The 17,377-nt window shown below is 40.3% G+C and overlaps 1 protein-coding gene across 1 annotated transcript in view; it reads left to right on the forward strand.

Annotated features, from left to right (window-relative positions):
* Nucleotides 1-17,377, forward strand: part of LOC146986584 (uncharacterized) — a 387,075-nt gene that overhangs the window by 163,085 nt on the left and 206,613 nt on the right. Inside the window, exons 7-12 of the mRNA XM_085780291.1 lie at nucleotides 4,765-4,941; nucleotides 5,785-5,958; nucleotides 6,513-6,686; nucleotides 11,163-11,336; nucleotides 15,481-15,654; nucleotides 16,030-16,206. Coding sequence (XP_085636417.1) covers nucleotides 4,765-4,941; nucleotides 5,785-5,958; nucleotides 6,513-6,686; nucleotides 11,163-11,336; nucleotides 15,481-15,654; nucleotides 16,030-16,206 — 1,050 coding nt within the window. The remainder of the gene's footprint in view (nucleotides 1-4,764; nucleotides 4,942-5,784; nucleotides 5,959-6,512; nucleotides 6,687-11,162; nucleotides 11,337-15,480; nucleotides 15,655-16,029; nucleotides 16,207-17,377) is intronic.

A 17,377-nucleotide genomic window follows, 5' to 3' on the forward strand; every position in this document is an offset into this window, starting at 1 on the left:
CAAAAACTTTTCTCACCGTCGCAGGAAAGATAAGGAGGTCATTTCTGCTTTTCTCAGAAAATCTGCTCCTACTTTACAATGGGAGTCAATGAGAGGAAGAGAGGGAACTGGCTGCACTTAGAGGCTCCCAGTTTAAATTCTGTTAGCCTCTCTGCGTTTTCGAGCACACTGTGAGACACAGGACAAGTTTGTCTACCAAAGTGGGGGAAAATTATGTGTCCAGAGTGAAATTTGTGGCCGTGGTGACAGGTTAGAGAGCAAAGTGTCAGAGGATTTTTTGAACCTCTGTCACTCTAGCTGATGTCATCACCACTCTAGCTCTGAACATTCCGTGCCATTGACTTGCATGTTAAATTTGAATTTTGTCAAAAAATTATCATGAACAGTTGAAGGGTACTGATCAATAATGGTAGAAGATATGAAAAAGTTGAATGTACCGTGAATACTTGAAAGTTTTGTGAACGTTTTAAAAGTTGAATGAAGTCTGTAGGTGAAAGTATGTTGAAGCAGTTGAAGTTCAAAGAAGGAGAAGATTTTAAGAGTTTGAAGACAGTTTCAATGTATTCCTATGGGAAAAAATTTTCAATAAAGTTTGAATATTTTGAAAAGTATGAATGATAATGAAAAAGTTGAATGGATCCAATGATCTCCTGAAGAAGCTGCACGTTTTGATATATGAATTGTTTGAATAGTAGAAAGTATGAAGAAGTAGTTAAAGACCGAAAAACGGAAGAAGTGTACAGAATAATAATAATAATAATAATAAAGATTTGAATAACAATAGTGTGAATGCTTTCAGCATTCACCCTAATAATAATAATAATAATAATAATAATAAAGATTTGAATAACAATAGTGTGAATGCTTTCAGCATTCACCCTAATAACTAGAGAATGCATTTCCTGAAGGAAATACGGGTGAATGCTGAAAGCTGGAAGCTGAATGAGCTGAATAGATTGTTGAAACTATGCTGAATTAAGTTAAGAAACTGCTGAAGAAATCTTGAAGAGATGAAATAATATATGAAGAGTATGAAATGGTTTGAAATTACTTGAATTGTTGAAGATCAGTATGAAGAAATTGAAAGTCTGAAGTCTACTCAGATTTACTTAAAACTGACAGTTTGAAAACATTTTTGAACCATTACTAATGTAGATTAAACAATATCTGAATAGTAAAAGTAGAAGATGAAAGATGGAGGATGTATGAAATGGGTGGTAATTACTTGAATTAATGAAGAATAGTATGAATGAATTGAAAAGCTTGAGTCTACTCAAAGAAGTTTAAAACTGGTGGCTTGAAAACATTGTTGAACCATTACTAATTTATGAAAGAATATCTGAGGAATAAAAGTAAAATAACATAGAAGTTGTTACAATCCTTTAAAGGGAAGGATAAGTTAGAATAACTACATCATATCTGAAGGCTAAAAGTCGAGCATGTAAGAGTAGAAGGGTTGAAATCTGAAATACGTGAGAAAAGATTAAAAAGTAAAACTTATAAGAAGGACGTTGAATTTGTAAGAAATGTTTGGAAAATTACTTGTAAGCAGGAGGCTGAATGATATGGAATGGATGCATTTGTTGTTATTTAAAACAGTTAGAATTTTTTTTTTGAACCATTACTAATATAGATGAAACAATATCTGAAGTGTAAAAGTAGAATAATATAGAAGTAGTTACAATCCGTTAAAGGGCAGAATAACTAAAAATAACTACAACATATCTGAAGGGTAAAAGTTAAACATGTTAATAAAAAGTTTGAGGAAAATGTAGAAATCCTGCATCTTTATAGTTTAACAGTTGAATGGTTGAAATCTGAAATAGGTGAGAAAAAAATTAAAAAGAAGAACTTATAAGAAGGATGTTGGAAAATTGCTTGAATTTTTGAAGATTGGTGTGGAAAAAATAGGTCTACTCAAATGAATAAATATATTAAGAGCTTGAAAGTATTTGTTGAACAAATATGTATAAAAACGAAGCAATACCTGAAGTGTATAACTTGTAAGCAAGAGACTGAATGATAGGGAATGGATGCAAATCCCAGAATTGTTTAAGTGTAAAAAATAGTGTGAAAATATAAATTTATAAATGAAAAATATGAAACTCCTTACATGGTTGAGAAATGGCCTGAATTGTTGGAATTAATGAGGAAAAAGTCCAAGTCCTTCAAAGTAAAATGTAAGGATTGAAGGTGGAAAAGTCTAAAGTCAGGACATGAAGAAGCTCCAAATCCTGAAATATCCATTATGAGAACTGGGGTATATATAGAAATGGGGTAGAAACAAGGAAACAAGGAATGAAGTAAAGAGAAAGGGAGTAGAAAGAAAGAAAGAAAGAAAGAGACTGAATGATGCCAGAATTGTTTAAGATACGTTTAAAAAAAGAGTGTGAAGATATACATTCATAAATGAAAAATGTGAAAGTCCTTAAATGGTCTGAATTGTTGGAATTAATGAGAAAAAGTTCAAGTCCTTCAAAGTAAAGGGTTAAAGAGGAAAGTCAGGACATGAAGAAGCTCCAAATCCTGAAATCTCCATTACAAGAATAAACTGAAATGTATGTAAGAGAAATAAATTATTAGAGATGTTTAAAAATTCCCCTCAAAGATATGAACTCATTTAGAGGCTGATTATGAGCTGTAAGCCAGTGTGTCTCTGTGGTTGTGTGTCTCTCTGTCTGTGTGTGTGTGTGTGTGTGTGTGTGTGTGTGTGCGTGTGTGTGTGTGTGTGTGTGTGTGTGTGTGTGTGTGTGTGTGTGTGTGTGTGTGTGTGTCTGTGTGTCTGTGTGTCTCTCTCTCTGTGTCTGCACCACACAGAGCAGAGCAGTGAGATTTGAGCTCTGTGCAGCTCCGAACAACAGCCTCTGAAAAGAGAACCGTACCTCTTACCAGAATGTGGTCATGACTATCGGGGCAAGGAGACCTTCCTGAGCGAGCCAATGTGCATTAAATGTTTGTAGGGCAAAAACTTTTCTCACCGTCGCAGGAAAGATAAGGAGGTCATTTCTGCTTTTCTCAGAAAATCTGCTCCTACTTTACAATGGGAGTCAATGAGAGGAAGAGAGGGAACTGGCTGCACTTAGAGGCTCCGAGTTTAAATTCTGTTAGCCTCTCTGCGTTTTCGAGCACACTGTGAGACACAGGACAAGTTTGTCTACCAAAGTGGGGGAAAATTATGTGTCCAGAGTGAAATTTGTGGCCGTGGTGACAGGTTAGAGAGCAAAGTGTCAGAGGATTTTTTGAACCTCTGTCACTCTAGCTGATGTCATCACCAGTCTAGCTCTGAACATTCCGTGCCATTGACTTGCATGTTAAATTTGAATTTTGTCAAAAAATTATCATGAACAGTTGAAGGGTACTGATCAATAATGGTAGAAGATATGAAAAAGTTGAATGTACCGTGAATACTTGAAAGTTTTGTGAACGTTTTAAAAGTTGAATGAAGTCTGTAGGTGAAAGTATGTTGAAGCAGTTGAAGTTCAAAGAAGGAGAAGATTTTAAGAGTTTGAAGACAGTTTCAATGTATTCCTATGGGAAAAAAATTTCAATAAAGTTTGAATATTTTGAAAAGTATGAATGATAATGAAAAAGTTGAATGGATCCAATGATCTCCTGAAGAAGCTGCACGTTTTGATATATGAATTGTTTGAATAGTAGAAAGTATGAAGAAGTAGTTAAAGACCGAAAAACGGAAGAAGTGTACAGAATAATAATAATAATAATAATAAAGATTTGAATAACAATAGTGTGAATGCTTTCAGCATTCACCCTAAATATAGCCGTATTATATTATATATATATTTATAATTTTAAATTATATCTTTAAAACAGAATGTTATTTATTTATTTATTATTGCAATGAATTTTAGTGTTTTATGGTCAGTTGGTAGCCTATGGATTTTATTTTTAATTGACAAAGCAAATTAATGATTTATTTATTGTGTAACTTTACTGATAGCTCTGTCTGTGTCCTGAAACACAAACACTATCTTGTCTGGGATGATGGCGCGGTGTAGACGGTGCTTGTTAACCTGCTGTGGCCGTGTCGTCATCACCGGCCTGGCCGACCTTGGTCCCACCACGACGGAACATATCAGTTAATTCCGCGCATTTTGCTGCGTCTTCTATCAACTCTCTTTTCTTTTTCATCCTCACTTTCTCTGCTCCACCCATCTCTTTCTCTGGCTTCTTTCTTTTCATCATCGCGATCCTGCCGCTCTTCCTTCCTTCCTTTTTTGTTTTTTTAACAGGAAAACAGCCGTTCTTCTGACTGAGCGGCTGAGCCAATCACATGTCAATAGGAACAAGGATCAGCTCAAATTGAGAGGGGGGGCCGCTCGTATCCCCCCTTAAAATGCAAGATATTAGAGTGACCCAGTCTGGCGTTCCAATCTGCCACCTACAAGGGCTGTAAGGGCAGGCTGCCTGTTTAATCGCGGGCCGCGGCCCCGTTTTACATAAAAAAAAAAAATAAAAAAAAATCTGACCACCGGCCGTTCGGGAATCCTCCCGAACCTCCCTGTGGCCACCCCGCCCCTGCTTCCTGTCCACAGTGTCTGTGAAGCAGCCTCTGGTAACATGACTCCAGTGTCAGTGAGGGGTCAGAGGTCAGCTTCAGACAGTGGACAGTTTCTTCTGAGCCACTGTGACTGTGTCCACAGCCTCTGGACCTGAAGCTTCTTCAGCTCTGAACAGATGATGAGACACTGAACGCTGTCAACAAGGAGCTTTGTCCTCAACTCACTGCTTTTATTCTTTATTCAGATTGTACAACTGCAGTTTGTCAGAGATCAGCTGTTCTTCTCTGGGCTCAGCTCTGAAGTCCAACCCCTCCCACCTGACAGAACTGGACCTGGGTGGAAACTACAAGCTGCAGGATTCAGGAGTGAAGGATCTGAGTGGTTTTCTGGAGAGTCCAGACTGTAGACTGGAGACTCTGAGGTCAGTTCACTGACTGTTACTGTTGTAGATCTCAGCTCATTTCACTCTGATCAATAATCAATGATCTGATCACTGCAGCTGTGTGTGTGTGTGTGTGTGTGTGTGTGTGTGTGTGTGTGTGTGTGTGTGTGTGTGTGTGTGTGTGTGTGTGTGTGTGTGTGTGTGTGTGTGTGTGTGTGTGTCCAAGTCAAGTCCTGCATAGGTCAAGTCAAGTCCAAGTCAAGTCACCTTATTATTGCAATTTCACCTGCAGAATCTAATCTAAATAAAGTGAAGACAATATATTAGAATAGAATAGAATAGAATAGAACATCTATTATGTCTTATCATGTCTTATAATGCATTAATGAGCCTCTTCATACCTGATCTGATCACAAAAGTTTAACTCCTACTACATCAATAAAATAGAATAGAAAATCTTTTAGCTATATTCTATCATGACAACACCATTCTCAGCCTGCACTCATACCAAGTAGTTAGATATTAATTTGATATTTTATATTCAAAAGTCAAAGAATGTGTAACATTGAAACATTCCTGGATGCTATGAGTGACAGGCAAACAGCTGTGTAGTCACTGCAGATTCTGCAGCAGTGAGAATGTGAGGCTGAAGGAGGGAAAAAGAAAAAAAGTGTCTGTGAAGCAGCCTCTGGTCACATGACTCCACTGTCAGTGAGGGGTCAGAGGTCAGCTTCAGACAGTGGACAGTTTCTCCTGAGCCACTGTGACTGTGTCCACAGCCTCTGGACCTGAAGCTTCTTCAGCTCTGAACAGATGATGAGACACTGGACGCTGTCAACAAGGAGCTTTGTCCTCAACTCACTGCTTTTATTCTTTATTCAGATTGGAGGACTGCAGTTTGTCAGAGATCAGCTGTTCTTCTCTGGGCTCAGCTCTGAAGTCCAACCCCTCCCACCTGAGAGAACTGGACCTGGGTGGAAACGAGCTGCAGGATTCAGGAGTGAAGGGTCTGAGTGGTTTTCTGGAGAGTCCAGACTGTAGACTGGAGACTCTGAGGTCAGTTCACTGACTGTTACTGTTGTAGATCTTAGATCTTTGATCCACAACTGAACCTGATTGATCTTCACTCAGAACTTGAATCATTGACTTTGATGTCATGAATGAAGGACGTTTGAAATAGTTGTCTCATGTTTCCACTTGTTCTTCTCTTCTTCACACTGACAATGACTCTTCACTTTCAGCTCATTTCACTGTGTGTGTGTGTGTGTGTGTGTGTGTGTGTGTGTGTGTGTGTGTGTGTGTGTGTGTGTGTGTGTGTGTGTGTGTGTGTGTGTGTGTCTTTGATCCAGTTCAGTCCTGAATCAGAGAGTTGTAGTCAGTGTTTAGTCCAACAGGTATTGATCAGATATTGATTGTGTATTGACAGACTGATCTGAGGTCAGCAGCAGCTGATGAATCTGTGCTGACATGTGGATGATGTGTGTAGAAGGCCACATGATGATGATCCACAACAACACAAGTCCCTCTACTCATTTACACACTGATCATTGATCAGGACACACCTGATCAATCATCAATCATTTCATCTTCTTCTTTTATTCTTTATTCAGATTGAGGGGCTGCAGTTTGTCAGACATCAGCTGTTCTTCTCTGGTCTCAGCTCTGAAGTCTAACCCCTCCCACCTGAGAGAACTGGAGCTGAGAGGAAACAAGCTGCAGGATTCAGGAGTGAAGGATCTGAGTGGTTTTCTGGAGAGTCCAGACTGTAGACTGGAGACTCTGAGGTCAGACTCAGTTTTATTTCTGTGCTCAGATGAATGTGATGTGAAAGTTGTGTTGATACTGAGCTGCAGACATGAGGCTGATATTCTACTGATCCACACTGAGGCTGTAGGACAGGGTAGGCAGGCGCTCACAGACCAAGACCAGGGCTGTGGGGGGGTCGGCACCTCAGACAGCTCATCACACAAAAACCTCACAACAAACAGATTCATGTACAATGGTTCACACAGATCCAAGTCTTAAACATGTGCAACACCTTTTCCCCACAATCCACACTCACACCTGAGCAACAAGGATGTTAACTGTACACAACAAGCTGTTATTACAAGGTTTACAACAGAGAAGACACACAACCTGGGGTGTGTGTGTGTGTGTGTGTGTGTGTGTGTGTCAGAGAGAGAGCAGGTTAAAACTTGCTAACTGTTAGCCACCGTAGCTCAGGCGTTGGTCTCCCGTCAGATAAAAGCTGCTGTTGTTCTTCAGATGAAAGCTCATTAAGGTGTTCACCTCTCCAGTGGAGCATCACTGCAGTTGAATTAGCTGCTAAACTGCTGGAGGCTAAAAAGCCAGGGGACACGTCTGTGTGTTGACCATTCACCAAGGCAACGTGAACAGAAGTGCAGCTCAGACATGGTGCAGTTAAGTTAAGAGGCAGCGTAGCGTTGTGCCTTTTCACCTCCATGTGAACTCTCTGTGGGAACTTACTGCACATGTGCAAACAGCCACATACACACCGTACTGACAGAAGAGGCAGAGCAGCTCTGGGCCTTTGCTCTGTAATATTACTAGGGCTGACCTCCAAAAGTCGACTATTCGACGATTCGATTCGGAGGGGTCTGATTCGACTATAAACCTCGTAGTCGAATCTAACTAAGACCGTACCATTCTGACTATATGGGGGTGCCTACGGCTGCTGAGCATAAATTGTTACATAGAATGTCTTTTTTCGTTATAAAAAGACTATTTTGATACAAAATCTGCCTACTTTCTGTTAGAGCAGATATCAGTGGAATGTTTTTGTTAATATAAGTCCTAAATAGTCCTATTTTCCGTCAGCAATCACTTACATGAAGTATTTCAGCCTAAACACGAGTCTCTCCGTCACTCTGCTCTGCTGTAACCCGAGGAGAAAATTTTCCTTGTGGGATACAAGTGTTATCCAATGAGGGGAGAGAACGGCATGAAGGGCTGTGTGTGCAGCCAAGGGATGCGCGTGAATGTGGTGACGTAGCACGAGGACCAATTGATGCCTGACAAGGGCGGGGGCTGCTAACTCATGGTGCGTTCAAGGAAACTCGTACTTTGTGTTTTTCCTTCCTGTGAAGTCATACCAGTTCGATCTGGTACGAGTTCACGGGTCGGAAGTTACGAGTGGCCGTTATAGGGAACTTTCACAGACAACAGGACGGTAAAAACACGAGCTACGGGTTACCTGGAACGCTACCAAGTCGTAGTTGTGACTTGAAGCTGTAACTTACGGTTTCAAAAGCCTGCCTTGAACACAGCATTAGCCGAAACGGCCGTGCCGATGATATCTGCTTTAATAAAGACTTCAAAATTATGTGTGTGTTTAAACGGTAGTCTTAGCTTCTTACTACGTATTAATAAATCACCCACTGCAGTTGCACAATCAAATGAGCGGAGGTTTTTTTTTTTCTTTCAAATGAGCGGAGGTGAGCAGTAGGACCGTCAAAGTCACGGTACTCAGAAGTCACTGCAGAACACTCACTGAGTAGCAAAAAGACGAGGGGCAGAGCCGCCAAAGTTTAAAATCAAGGAAGTCTGACAGTCTAACTTTGTCAACATTTATCATGCATGACCTGACAGAACAGCAAAACATTGTGAGGATACATCTGACTTTGACCCAGTTACATTCAAGAACCTGCTTTCAATCACGGAAAATAAATTAACTCCAGTGGTGATTTTTTTTTTCGATGCATCAGCTGTGTTTACCGTTTCAACGTGTTAATAGTTCTGATGGTTAGACAGAGGAATTACATCCTAAAGTTTGACATGTCAGGGTTTTTCAGAAGAGGAACTTGTTTTTTTTTTCCGACTTCCGAGTTGTCATGAACGCACCATCAGTGTCGGGAGTCACAGCTGTAATCTCGTCCCTCTGCAGCCTGTCTGTCTCTCTGCCGGTGCCGCGGTCACACTGTGTGTGTTACAGGATTGATTAACGTAATGTACGGATTGTTGAGTCCTTCTGACCTCCGTTTGTTTTGATACTACATGTTTTACCCGGTTTCTCTGTGTCCACGACCACCGCTATCCTTCATCACGTTGAGGGATGAGGGATGACTCACAGTCCGAGCAAAAGGAGCGTTGTCCAGGGCAACGTAACATAAACGCATACCCTGGCTCACAATGGCTACTAAAAATCATCCAAAGTGTGGAAAATAAATAAAGGTATTTGTTTTACACCTACCATATTTTTTTGGGTGTTTTAGCTCTTTTGTTTGAAAGGGAAAAAGTCGCAAATTTGCTGCTATCTAAAAAAAAAAAAAAAAAAAAGGTTCGACGATCAGTCGACTACGGCAAAATCTGACGAATCAGATTCGACTATGAAAATCCTTAGTCGAAAACAGCCCTAAATACTACACATGTGTAACCTGCCTCAGCTCTAATTGTTGATTTTTTAAAACTAGGAGATACAGATATTGTATCAGTGCATTAATTACCTTGTGGATCAGAAAAATCTGAAGTCTAGATCGCTATAGGAGAAGGGTATTAGCAATATGCATTGAGTGCAGGGTAAATAATTCATACAACCAACAGGTACGTTTTAAGTGTGTTATATTGTTTTGATTAAAGAAATAACATAAAATTAAATAATTTAAAAAACAAAAGTTTTACCTAGTCAACACTCACATGAGATATCAACCACAATTTTCAATAAATTTAGTCTCTGTATAAATCACATCTGTTTTGGGTGGCTCGCCACGACCACTGAGGTCCCTTCTACCTTTACAGAACAGGAGGAATCCCCAGCAGAAGAAGTAGTTTTTGTGCAGATCTCAACCCCAGGAATCCATACACAAGAAAAAGACCCGGCCAGAGGCTCAAACTTCACATACACACACACACCCCGGGCACAAGGAAGAATACACGGCTCGTCTGTCCAGGTTCTGGTTCTCCCCCGTCTCCGTCACACAACACACGGTCCACTTTCAACCCACGGCAAAAGGAAAAGGCTTCGCTCTCTGCGCCGACAATAAAAAGTTAACTCAGACTTTGGAATATCTGGCTTTCTTTCACAAAAAACAGTAATATCTGCAGCCGAAGCTTAGCATGTAGCCACCTCGATGGTGGCCCGGCAGAGAGAGAGAGAGAAACAACAACACGTCTGCACGTACGCCCTGACGGCGTCTGATTGGTTACTCTAAATCACGTGAACTCCTCACATCACCCGAATCTTTTACACTTCAGAAAGGCACATTCGCCACACTTGAAATAAACAAAACAATCTTTTTAGACAAATGTAAATAAACTTGTGTATATTTATCTTTTTTATCTATTTATTGACATATTTATGATTTTATCATAAATCCTATTTATTTATTTTATGTAAGATTATTTTAAAATCAAACTCTATTTGTTTATTTATCTGTCAAAAAAAATATGAATTCATTAATTTATTGATCTAATCAATTAACTGATAACTGGACTTCTGATGTGACGTGTCCCCTGCCTGTTACCTGGGTTACACATGGCTGAGTGGTTTGTGCAGCTGCTGCCTGGACAGAAGCTAGCTCTGTTTACTGGCTTTTATTAGACCATGAAAATCACCACATTCTGACACATTGAACTTGTAGTAAAGTTATCTGAAAGTCCAAAAGAATCCAACTTTAGATGAAGTGAATAAATCAAAGCCCTGACTGCACCTCACTGGTTTTTAGTCCAGTCTCTGTTTCTCTTCATGTTTCACCTCCACTACAGAAACACATGTGATGTATCAGACAATAACTGATCTATAATCAATAGCTGCTGGCTCCACCTCTTTCCTGAGGCTCTGTCATGTTTATAGTGAAACATTCAAAGCCAACATCCCATAATAAGATGGTTTCAGGTTTTTCTGTCTCTGAGCTTCATTCAACATGTGTTTTTCTACACGTTAGTTGTCATGGTAACAGAGTTCAGCCTCACATGTTTGTTGTCTTGAGCATGGTCAGTAAATCTCTGATCAATGTGGCTGCACAACATGAGTTTGTCTGGATGGAGCCACAGGTGGAGCTGACAGGTGAAGAGGCGGAGTCACTGCGTCTGTGTTGAAGCAGCAGCAGCTTCTCATGAATATTAATGAGCTGTTTTCTCTCTATGTGACTGTTTAACCTGCTTCCTGTTGCTTCAGCTGTTGGACTTTGATTTTCTAAACTTGTTCTTTCTGAAGCTTCTTCAGCTCTGAACAGATGATGAGACACTGAACGCTGTCAACAAGGAGCTTTGTCCTCAACTCACTGCTTTTATTCTTTATTCAGATTGAGGGGCTGCAGGTTGTCAGAGATCAGCTGTTCTTCTCTGGTCTTAGCTCTGAAGTCCAACCCCTCCCACCTGAGAGAACTGAACCTGGGCTGGAACGACCTTCATGATTCAGGAGTGAAGCATCTGAGTGGTTTTCTGGAGAGTCCAGACTGTAGACTGGAGACTCTGAGGTCAGTTCACTGACTGTTACTGTTGTAGATCTTAGATCTTTGATCCACAACTGAACCTGATTGATCTTCACTCAGAACTTGAATCATTGACTTTGATGTCATGAATGAAGGACGTTTGAAATAGTTGTTGTCTCATGTTTCCAGTTGTTCTGACAACTTCAATGTCCTTTTTTATATAGGGTTCTTGTTAATAATTTGATAGATTGTAATTACATAACTTAAATATCTAGATTTATTAGAATATCCATAATAGTATGTTTAATTGACCCTTTGTTGGCCTTCTGATTGGTCTGCTGATCCACCAATCAGAGCGCTTCTCCCCATGTCACATGTTGCACAACATTCTAAGGTTGGACAACCCTGGAATGAAACCCTATGAAACGAGATAGGTAGACAGCAATTTTTTTGGCAAAAACTACTTAATAATTTTTCAATATGGTTAAAATGTGCCTGGGGTTCCTGCAATAGCAACTCATGATATCTGTAACGTATTCCTGGAGTCATTTTTATCCCATTCCCCAAACCTAAGACATCAATAAACATAGGCTACTTGGCCCATGTGTACTGTATAACATATTACTTTAACCTTCTGTTAGTTGAGCTTAATAATAGGGTTTGGGGGTGGTCCACTAGGGGGAGCTCTAGGCATAGGTCAGGGGTTAACTGCATAGGTTTGTTTGTTGTTGTTGTGCAGTCCTCATGAGAAGTGAGCCGTTTTCCCTGGCTGTACTGAAGTGCTATTGAAGCTCATTCAACCTCCAGTCCACTCTCTGGTTGTGTTCTTAGACAGAGAAGATCTAATACCTTCAAAGTTATCTAGCAAACGTAACATTACCGCTGCTAATGTCTTTTGAACTTTGTGAAGTTTTACGAGGAGAAACGGGAGATCGGCGGAGATTAGGCGTTAGCTTGTAGCTAACGCTAGTGGGTCCATGGCACTGGTCCGACCTCCCATTAGTCCGACCTCCCATTAGTCCGACCTCCCATTAGTTCGACCTCCCATTGGTTCGAACTCCCATTGGTCCGACAATCGGAGTAATGAGAGTTCGAACTAATGGGAGGTCCTCATTAGTTCGAACTGGACTAGTTATTAGTCAAACTCTCCATTCTTACCGTTCACTATGCATTTATATCATTATTCATATAGGCTCCACCTGTCAATAAGACACACGTGGAAGAAGAGGTGCAGTTTATTGTGTTTCACCAACGAGGAGCTGTCATTACGCACGACTTTTACGCACTGCTGCGCGCTCATTAGTGTCCGTAATTAAACCTTGACACTCATCAAATCAAACTTACATTACAGACAGGTATACAGACAGGTGGATTGGGTTCTCTGTCTCTCTCTCCCACTCCGAACAGACAGACGGACGCAATCAGAAAGGAAACGGAGGATGCGCATTGATCCTTTTTTCCTTTCTGGGATCAAACGGATCATGTGCATAATTAACTGCAAAACAAGCACTTCATATCAATAACATATAAGGCTCATGATGCCTCCAGCCTGTCTAGCCTCTACCTGCTGTTTTTACTAAACTTAACCAACTCCTTTCTTCATTGCCTGAACCTAACCAAAGCCAAATTTACTTTTTTTTCTCTCTCTCTCTCAGTCTGCTGCCAGCAGCAGCAGCGGCTGCAGCAGCCTCGCGCCCGTGAAGTGAGCTCAAGCCGCCGGGTTCAGCCGTGCTCGAGCGGAGGGGGGGAGAGAAAAAAAAGTGTATTTCTTTTACTCTGTACTCTGGGAGGGGGGGCTTTGATTATCAGTTTACACATCTTGATCAGCATTTATGATGGTTGTGCGCGATCTGACATGATCTGGCTCTCTGACTGAATATGGTGATATTCTGGGCCGCGCGTGTATGTGTGTGATATGCGTAGAGAGAGAGAGAGAGAGAGAGAGAGAGAGAGAGAGAGAGAAAGCTGCATGCTCCTATCAATGGAAGAGCTTGTCACAAAGTAGCGATGACAGTTCGAACTAACGGGACCACCCATTGGTTCGACCTCCTATTGGTCCGACTTGTGGTTGATTTTGTCGGAGTAACGGGAGGTCGAACCAATGGGAGGTCGGACCAATGGGCAGTTCCCCGCTAGCTAGCGTCGTTAGCTACTAGCTAGTGAGTGACCAAAACAATGATTTTCCCCCATTTTTCGGAAAAGTCAGGTAATGCCCGTTCAATCGCTATTGAGCCACGTCTGTCCTCTATCATGGACACTATTTTTCTGATGTATAAGTTAATTAAAATTTTCTTTACAAGCAATTTAAATCTGCCTAATTTTCAATGGTTTCCAATGGGAGTTAACCCTTCCGTGACCATTGTTTGTCCAACCTAGCAACAGTAACCGTGGGGGGCGGGGCCTTGACAAAGGGTCAATTGACGTCTAGATTTTGTAATGGGCACGTCTAAATTTAGATGTCTATAAATAGACGTATATTAGCGGTTATTTAAACGTCTAAGATTAGACGAGACGTATACATGTGGTATAAAAATAGACGTCTGGCAAACGTCTAAATTTAGACGTCTATAAATAGACGTATATTAGCGGTTATTTAAACGTCTATGATTAGACAAGATATAGACATAGTCGTCTTTTAGACGTCTATTAGACGGCTAGTATAAACTTAGACGTCTAAAAAACTTTCACTTTTCTACCAGTGGTAGACCGATTTTAGCCTAGACGTCTAGGGACCATTTAGACGTCTATTAGACCAGAAAATGCTCGGTGGGATGGTTTGTCTGAGGGAGGAAGTTGTACATGAACTGAAACATAAACTGGCTGCAGACACCATTCAATACACAAGTTTGGTTATGTTTCGGAGGTTGTTGATAGCCTACAATGCATACTTTTTCCGTTTGCAAACATATCATTAAGCAAGTGAGAGTGAGTTAGAGAGAGAGAGAGAGAGAGAGGGAGAGAGGTGAAAGATCTTGGATGAATAAATATGACGACTATGTCATCCACTATACCTATTTTTGATTAGCAAACTGCACAAAACTGCAAAAAAGCCTTTTATTTCCAGGAACTGCAGTCATATTTATGTATTATCACATTATCAGCACCAGTTATTACCAGTCAATAATGTAATAACTTATTACATTATTGGCTCAAAAATGTTATTACATTATCGGCACGTTATTACATTATTGGCTTTATTACATTTAAAATGGCCAAAATGATTACATTATTGGCTGTTATTACGTTTTTGGTTGCTACAATTCCTATTTATTTATTTTATGTAAGATTATTTTAAAATCAAACTCTATTTGTTTATTTATCTGTCAAAAAAAATATGAATTCATTAATTTATTGATCTAATCAATTAACTGATAACTGGACTTCTGATGAGACGTGTCCCCTGCCTGTAACCTGGGTTACACATGGCTGAGTGGTTTGTGCAGCTGCTGCCTGGACAGAAGCTAGCTCTGTTTACTGGCTTTTATTAGACCATGAAAATCACCACATTCTGACACATTGAACTTGTAGTAAAGTTATCTGAAAGTCCAAAAGAATCCAACTTTAGATGAAGTGAATAAATCAAAGCCCTGACTGCACCTCACTGGTTTTTAGTCCAGTCTCTGTTTCTCTTCATGTTTCACCTCCACTACAGAAACACATGTGATGTATCAGACAATAACTGATCTATAATCAATAGCTGCTGGCTCCACCTCTTTCCTGAGGCTCTGTGATGTTTATAGTGAAACATTCAAAGCCAACATCCCATAATAAGATGGTTTCAGGTTTTTCTGTCTCTGAGCTTCATTCAACATGTGTTTCTACACGTTAGTTGTCATGGTAACAGAGTTCAGCCTCACATGTTTGTTGTCTTGAGCATGGTCAGTAAATCTCTGATCAATGTGGCTGCACAACATGAGTTTGTCTGGATGGAGCCACAGGTGGAGCTGACAGGTGAAGAGGCGGAGTCACTGCGTCTGTGTTGAAGCAGCAGCAGCTTCTCATGAATATTAATGAGCTGTTTTCTCTCTATGTGACTGTTTAACCTGCTTCCTGTTGCTTCAGCTGTTGGACTTTGATTTTCTAAACTTGTTCTTTCTGAAGCTTCTTCAGCTCTGAACAGATGATGAGACACTGAACGCTGTCAACAAGGAGGTTTGTCCTCAACTCACTGATTTTATTCTTTATTCAGATTGTGGAGCTGCAGTTTGTCAGAGATCAGCTGTTCTTCTCTGGTCTCAGCTCTGAAGTCCAACCCCTCCCACCTGAGAGAACTGGACCTGAACTGGAACGACCTTCATGATTCAGGAGTGAAGCATCTGAGTGGTTTTCTGGAGAGTCCAGACTGTAGACTGGAGACTCTGAGGTCAGTTCACTGACTGTTACTGTTGTAGATCTGAGATCTTTGATCCACAACTGAACCTGATTGATCTTCACTCAGAACTTGAATCATTGACTTTGATGTCATGAATGAAGGACGTTTGAAATAGTTGTTGTCTCATGTTTCCACTTGTTCTTCTCTCACACTGACAATGACTCTTCACTTTCAGCTCATTTCACTCAGTCTGATCAATAATCAATGATCTGATCACTGCAGCTGTGTGTGTGTGTGTGTGTGTGTGTGTGTGTGTGTGTGTGTGTGTGTGTGTGTGTGTGTGTGTGTGTGTGACAGAGAGAGAGAGAGAGAGAGAGAGAGAGAGAGAGATCTTCATTTCATCTTCTTCTTTTATTCTTTATTCAGATTGTGGAACTGCAGGTTGTCAGAGATCAGCTGTTCTTCTCTGGTCTCAGCTCTGAAGTCCAACCCCTCCCACCTGAGACACCTGGACCTGAGAGGAAACAACTTCCTGAGCTCTTCAGCTCTGCAGCAGCTTCATGATCTTGTTGAGAGTCCAGACTTTCGACTGGAGACTCTGGAGTGAGTCTGATCTGTAGCTGTTTCCACAGCTGATGAGACTGTGGGAGTGAAATAAAGTGTAAAGTGCAGCAGGTGAACCTGTCAGGATGTGACATCACACATGACATCATCTATGACATCACAGACTCAGAAAACGCTGCAGCAGCTTCAATGTGTCAATCATCAGTGATCCAGTCACAGGTAAAGGTGTTGAGTCAAACAGGAACAATGAGCTTCACCTGTCACTCAAGTACAGGAAGTACTTTTACTCCACTAACTCCTAACTAAATACTTTCACTGTGATACTGTAATTATAGAAACTTTTACTCTGCTCCTATATTATTTTCTGAGACAAATAACCAAGTTCAGTTGCTTTCGATTTAAAATTCCTTTGAGATACTATGACCTGGACAAATGAGAATATGCACAGGCTCCTATATTATAGTACTCACTGTGATACCTTGTAAGAAGTAATTTTACTGTGATGCTGTATCTACAGAAACTACTATTATTGTTGTACTGTAAATACATGAGTTATTTTTACTGTGTTACTGTAAGCACAGGGAGTCATTTTACTCTGCTACTGTAAATAAAGGATACCTTATGAAGTACAATTACTGTGATTCTGAAAATACTTTTACTCTGGTACTGTAAATATGAGAAGTATTCACGGTGATTTCTTGAAAGAAGTACTTTTACTCTGATACTGTAACTACTTTTATTATTGTGCTGTAACTACATTAAGTATATTTACTGTGTATCTGTAAGTACAATGAGTACTTTTCCTTTGGTACCGGATAGGATACCTTATATGAAGTACTTTTACTCTAATACTGCATCTACAGGAAGTACACTGATGCTGCTTTCAGGTGCAGTCAGGCAGTCGGCACACAAACCGGATGTCATTTTAGTCGTTGTGAGAAAGCCGGTAAAACGTGGGTGAGGTAATCAATCACCATGACAACATATTGTCACGTGTGCATCGTTTTGCCTCGAGTCGACGGACCAGTTTATCCCGTTACTTGCAGCATAAAATATATGATTGAGTCTAAATTTTCACACAGTTAACAGTCTTTAATTTATTAGTTTAAACTGATTCAGTGAGAGCGACATCACAGTCTGATGGATCAATCATTATTGATTATTAATCTCCACAGAAGATGTTTGGTACCTTTTTTATATAAATTACTTT

This window comes from Trachurus japonicus, chromosome 6 (genome assembly GCF_045865225.1).
Source record: "Trachurus japonicus isolate A0001 chromosome 6, Traja_1.0".
Classification (NCBI taxonomy): domain Eukaryota; kingdom Metazoa; phylum Chordata; class Actinopteri; order Carangiformes; family Carangidae; genus Trachurus; species Trachurus japonicus.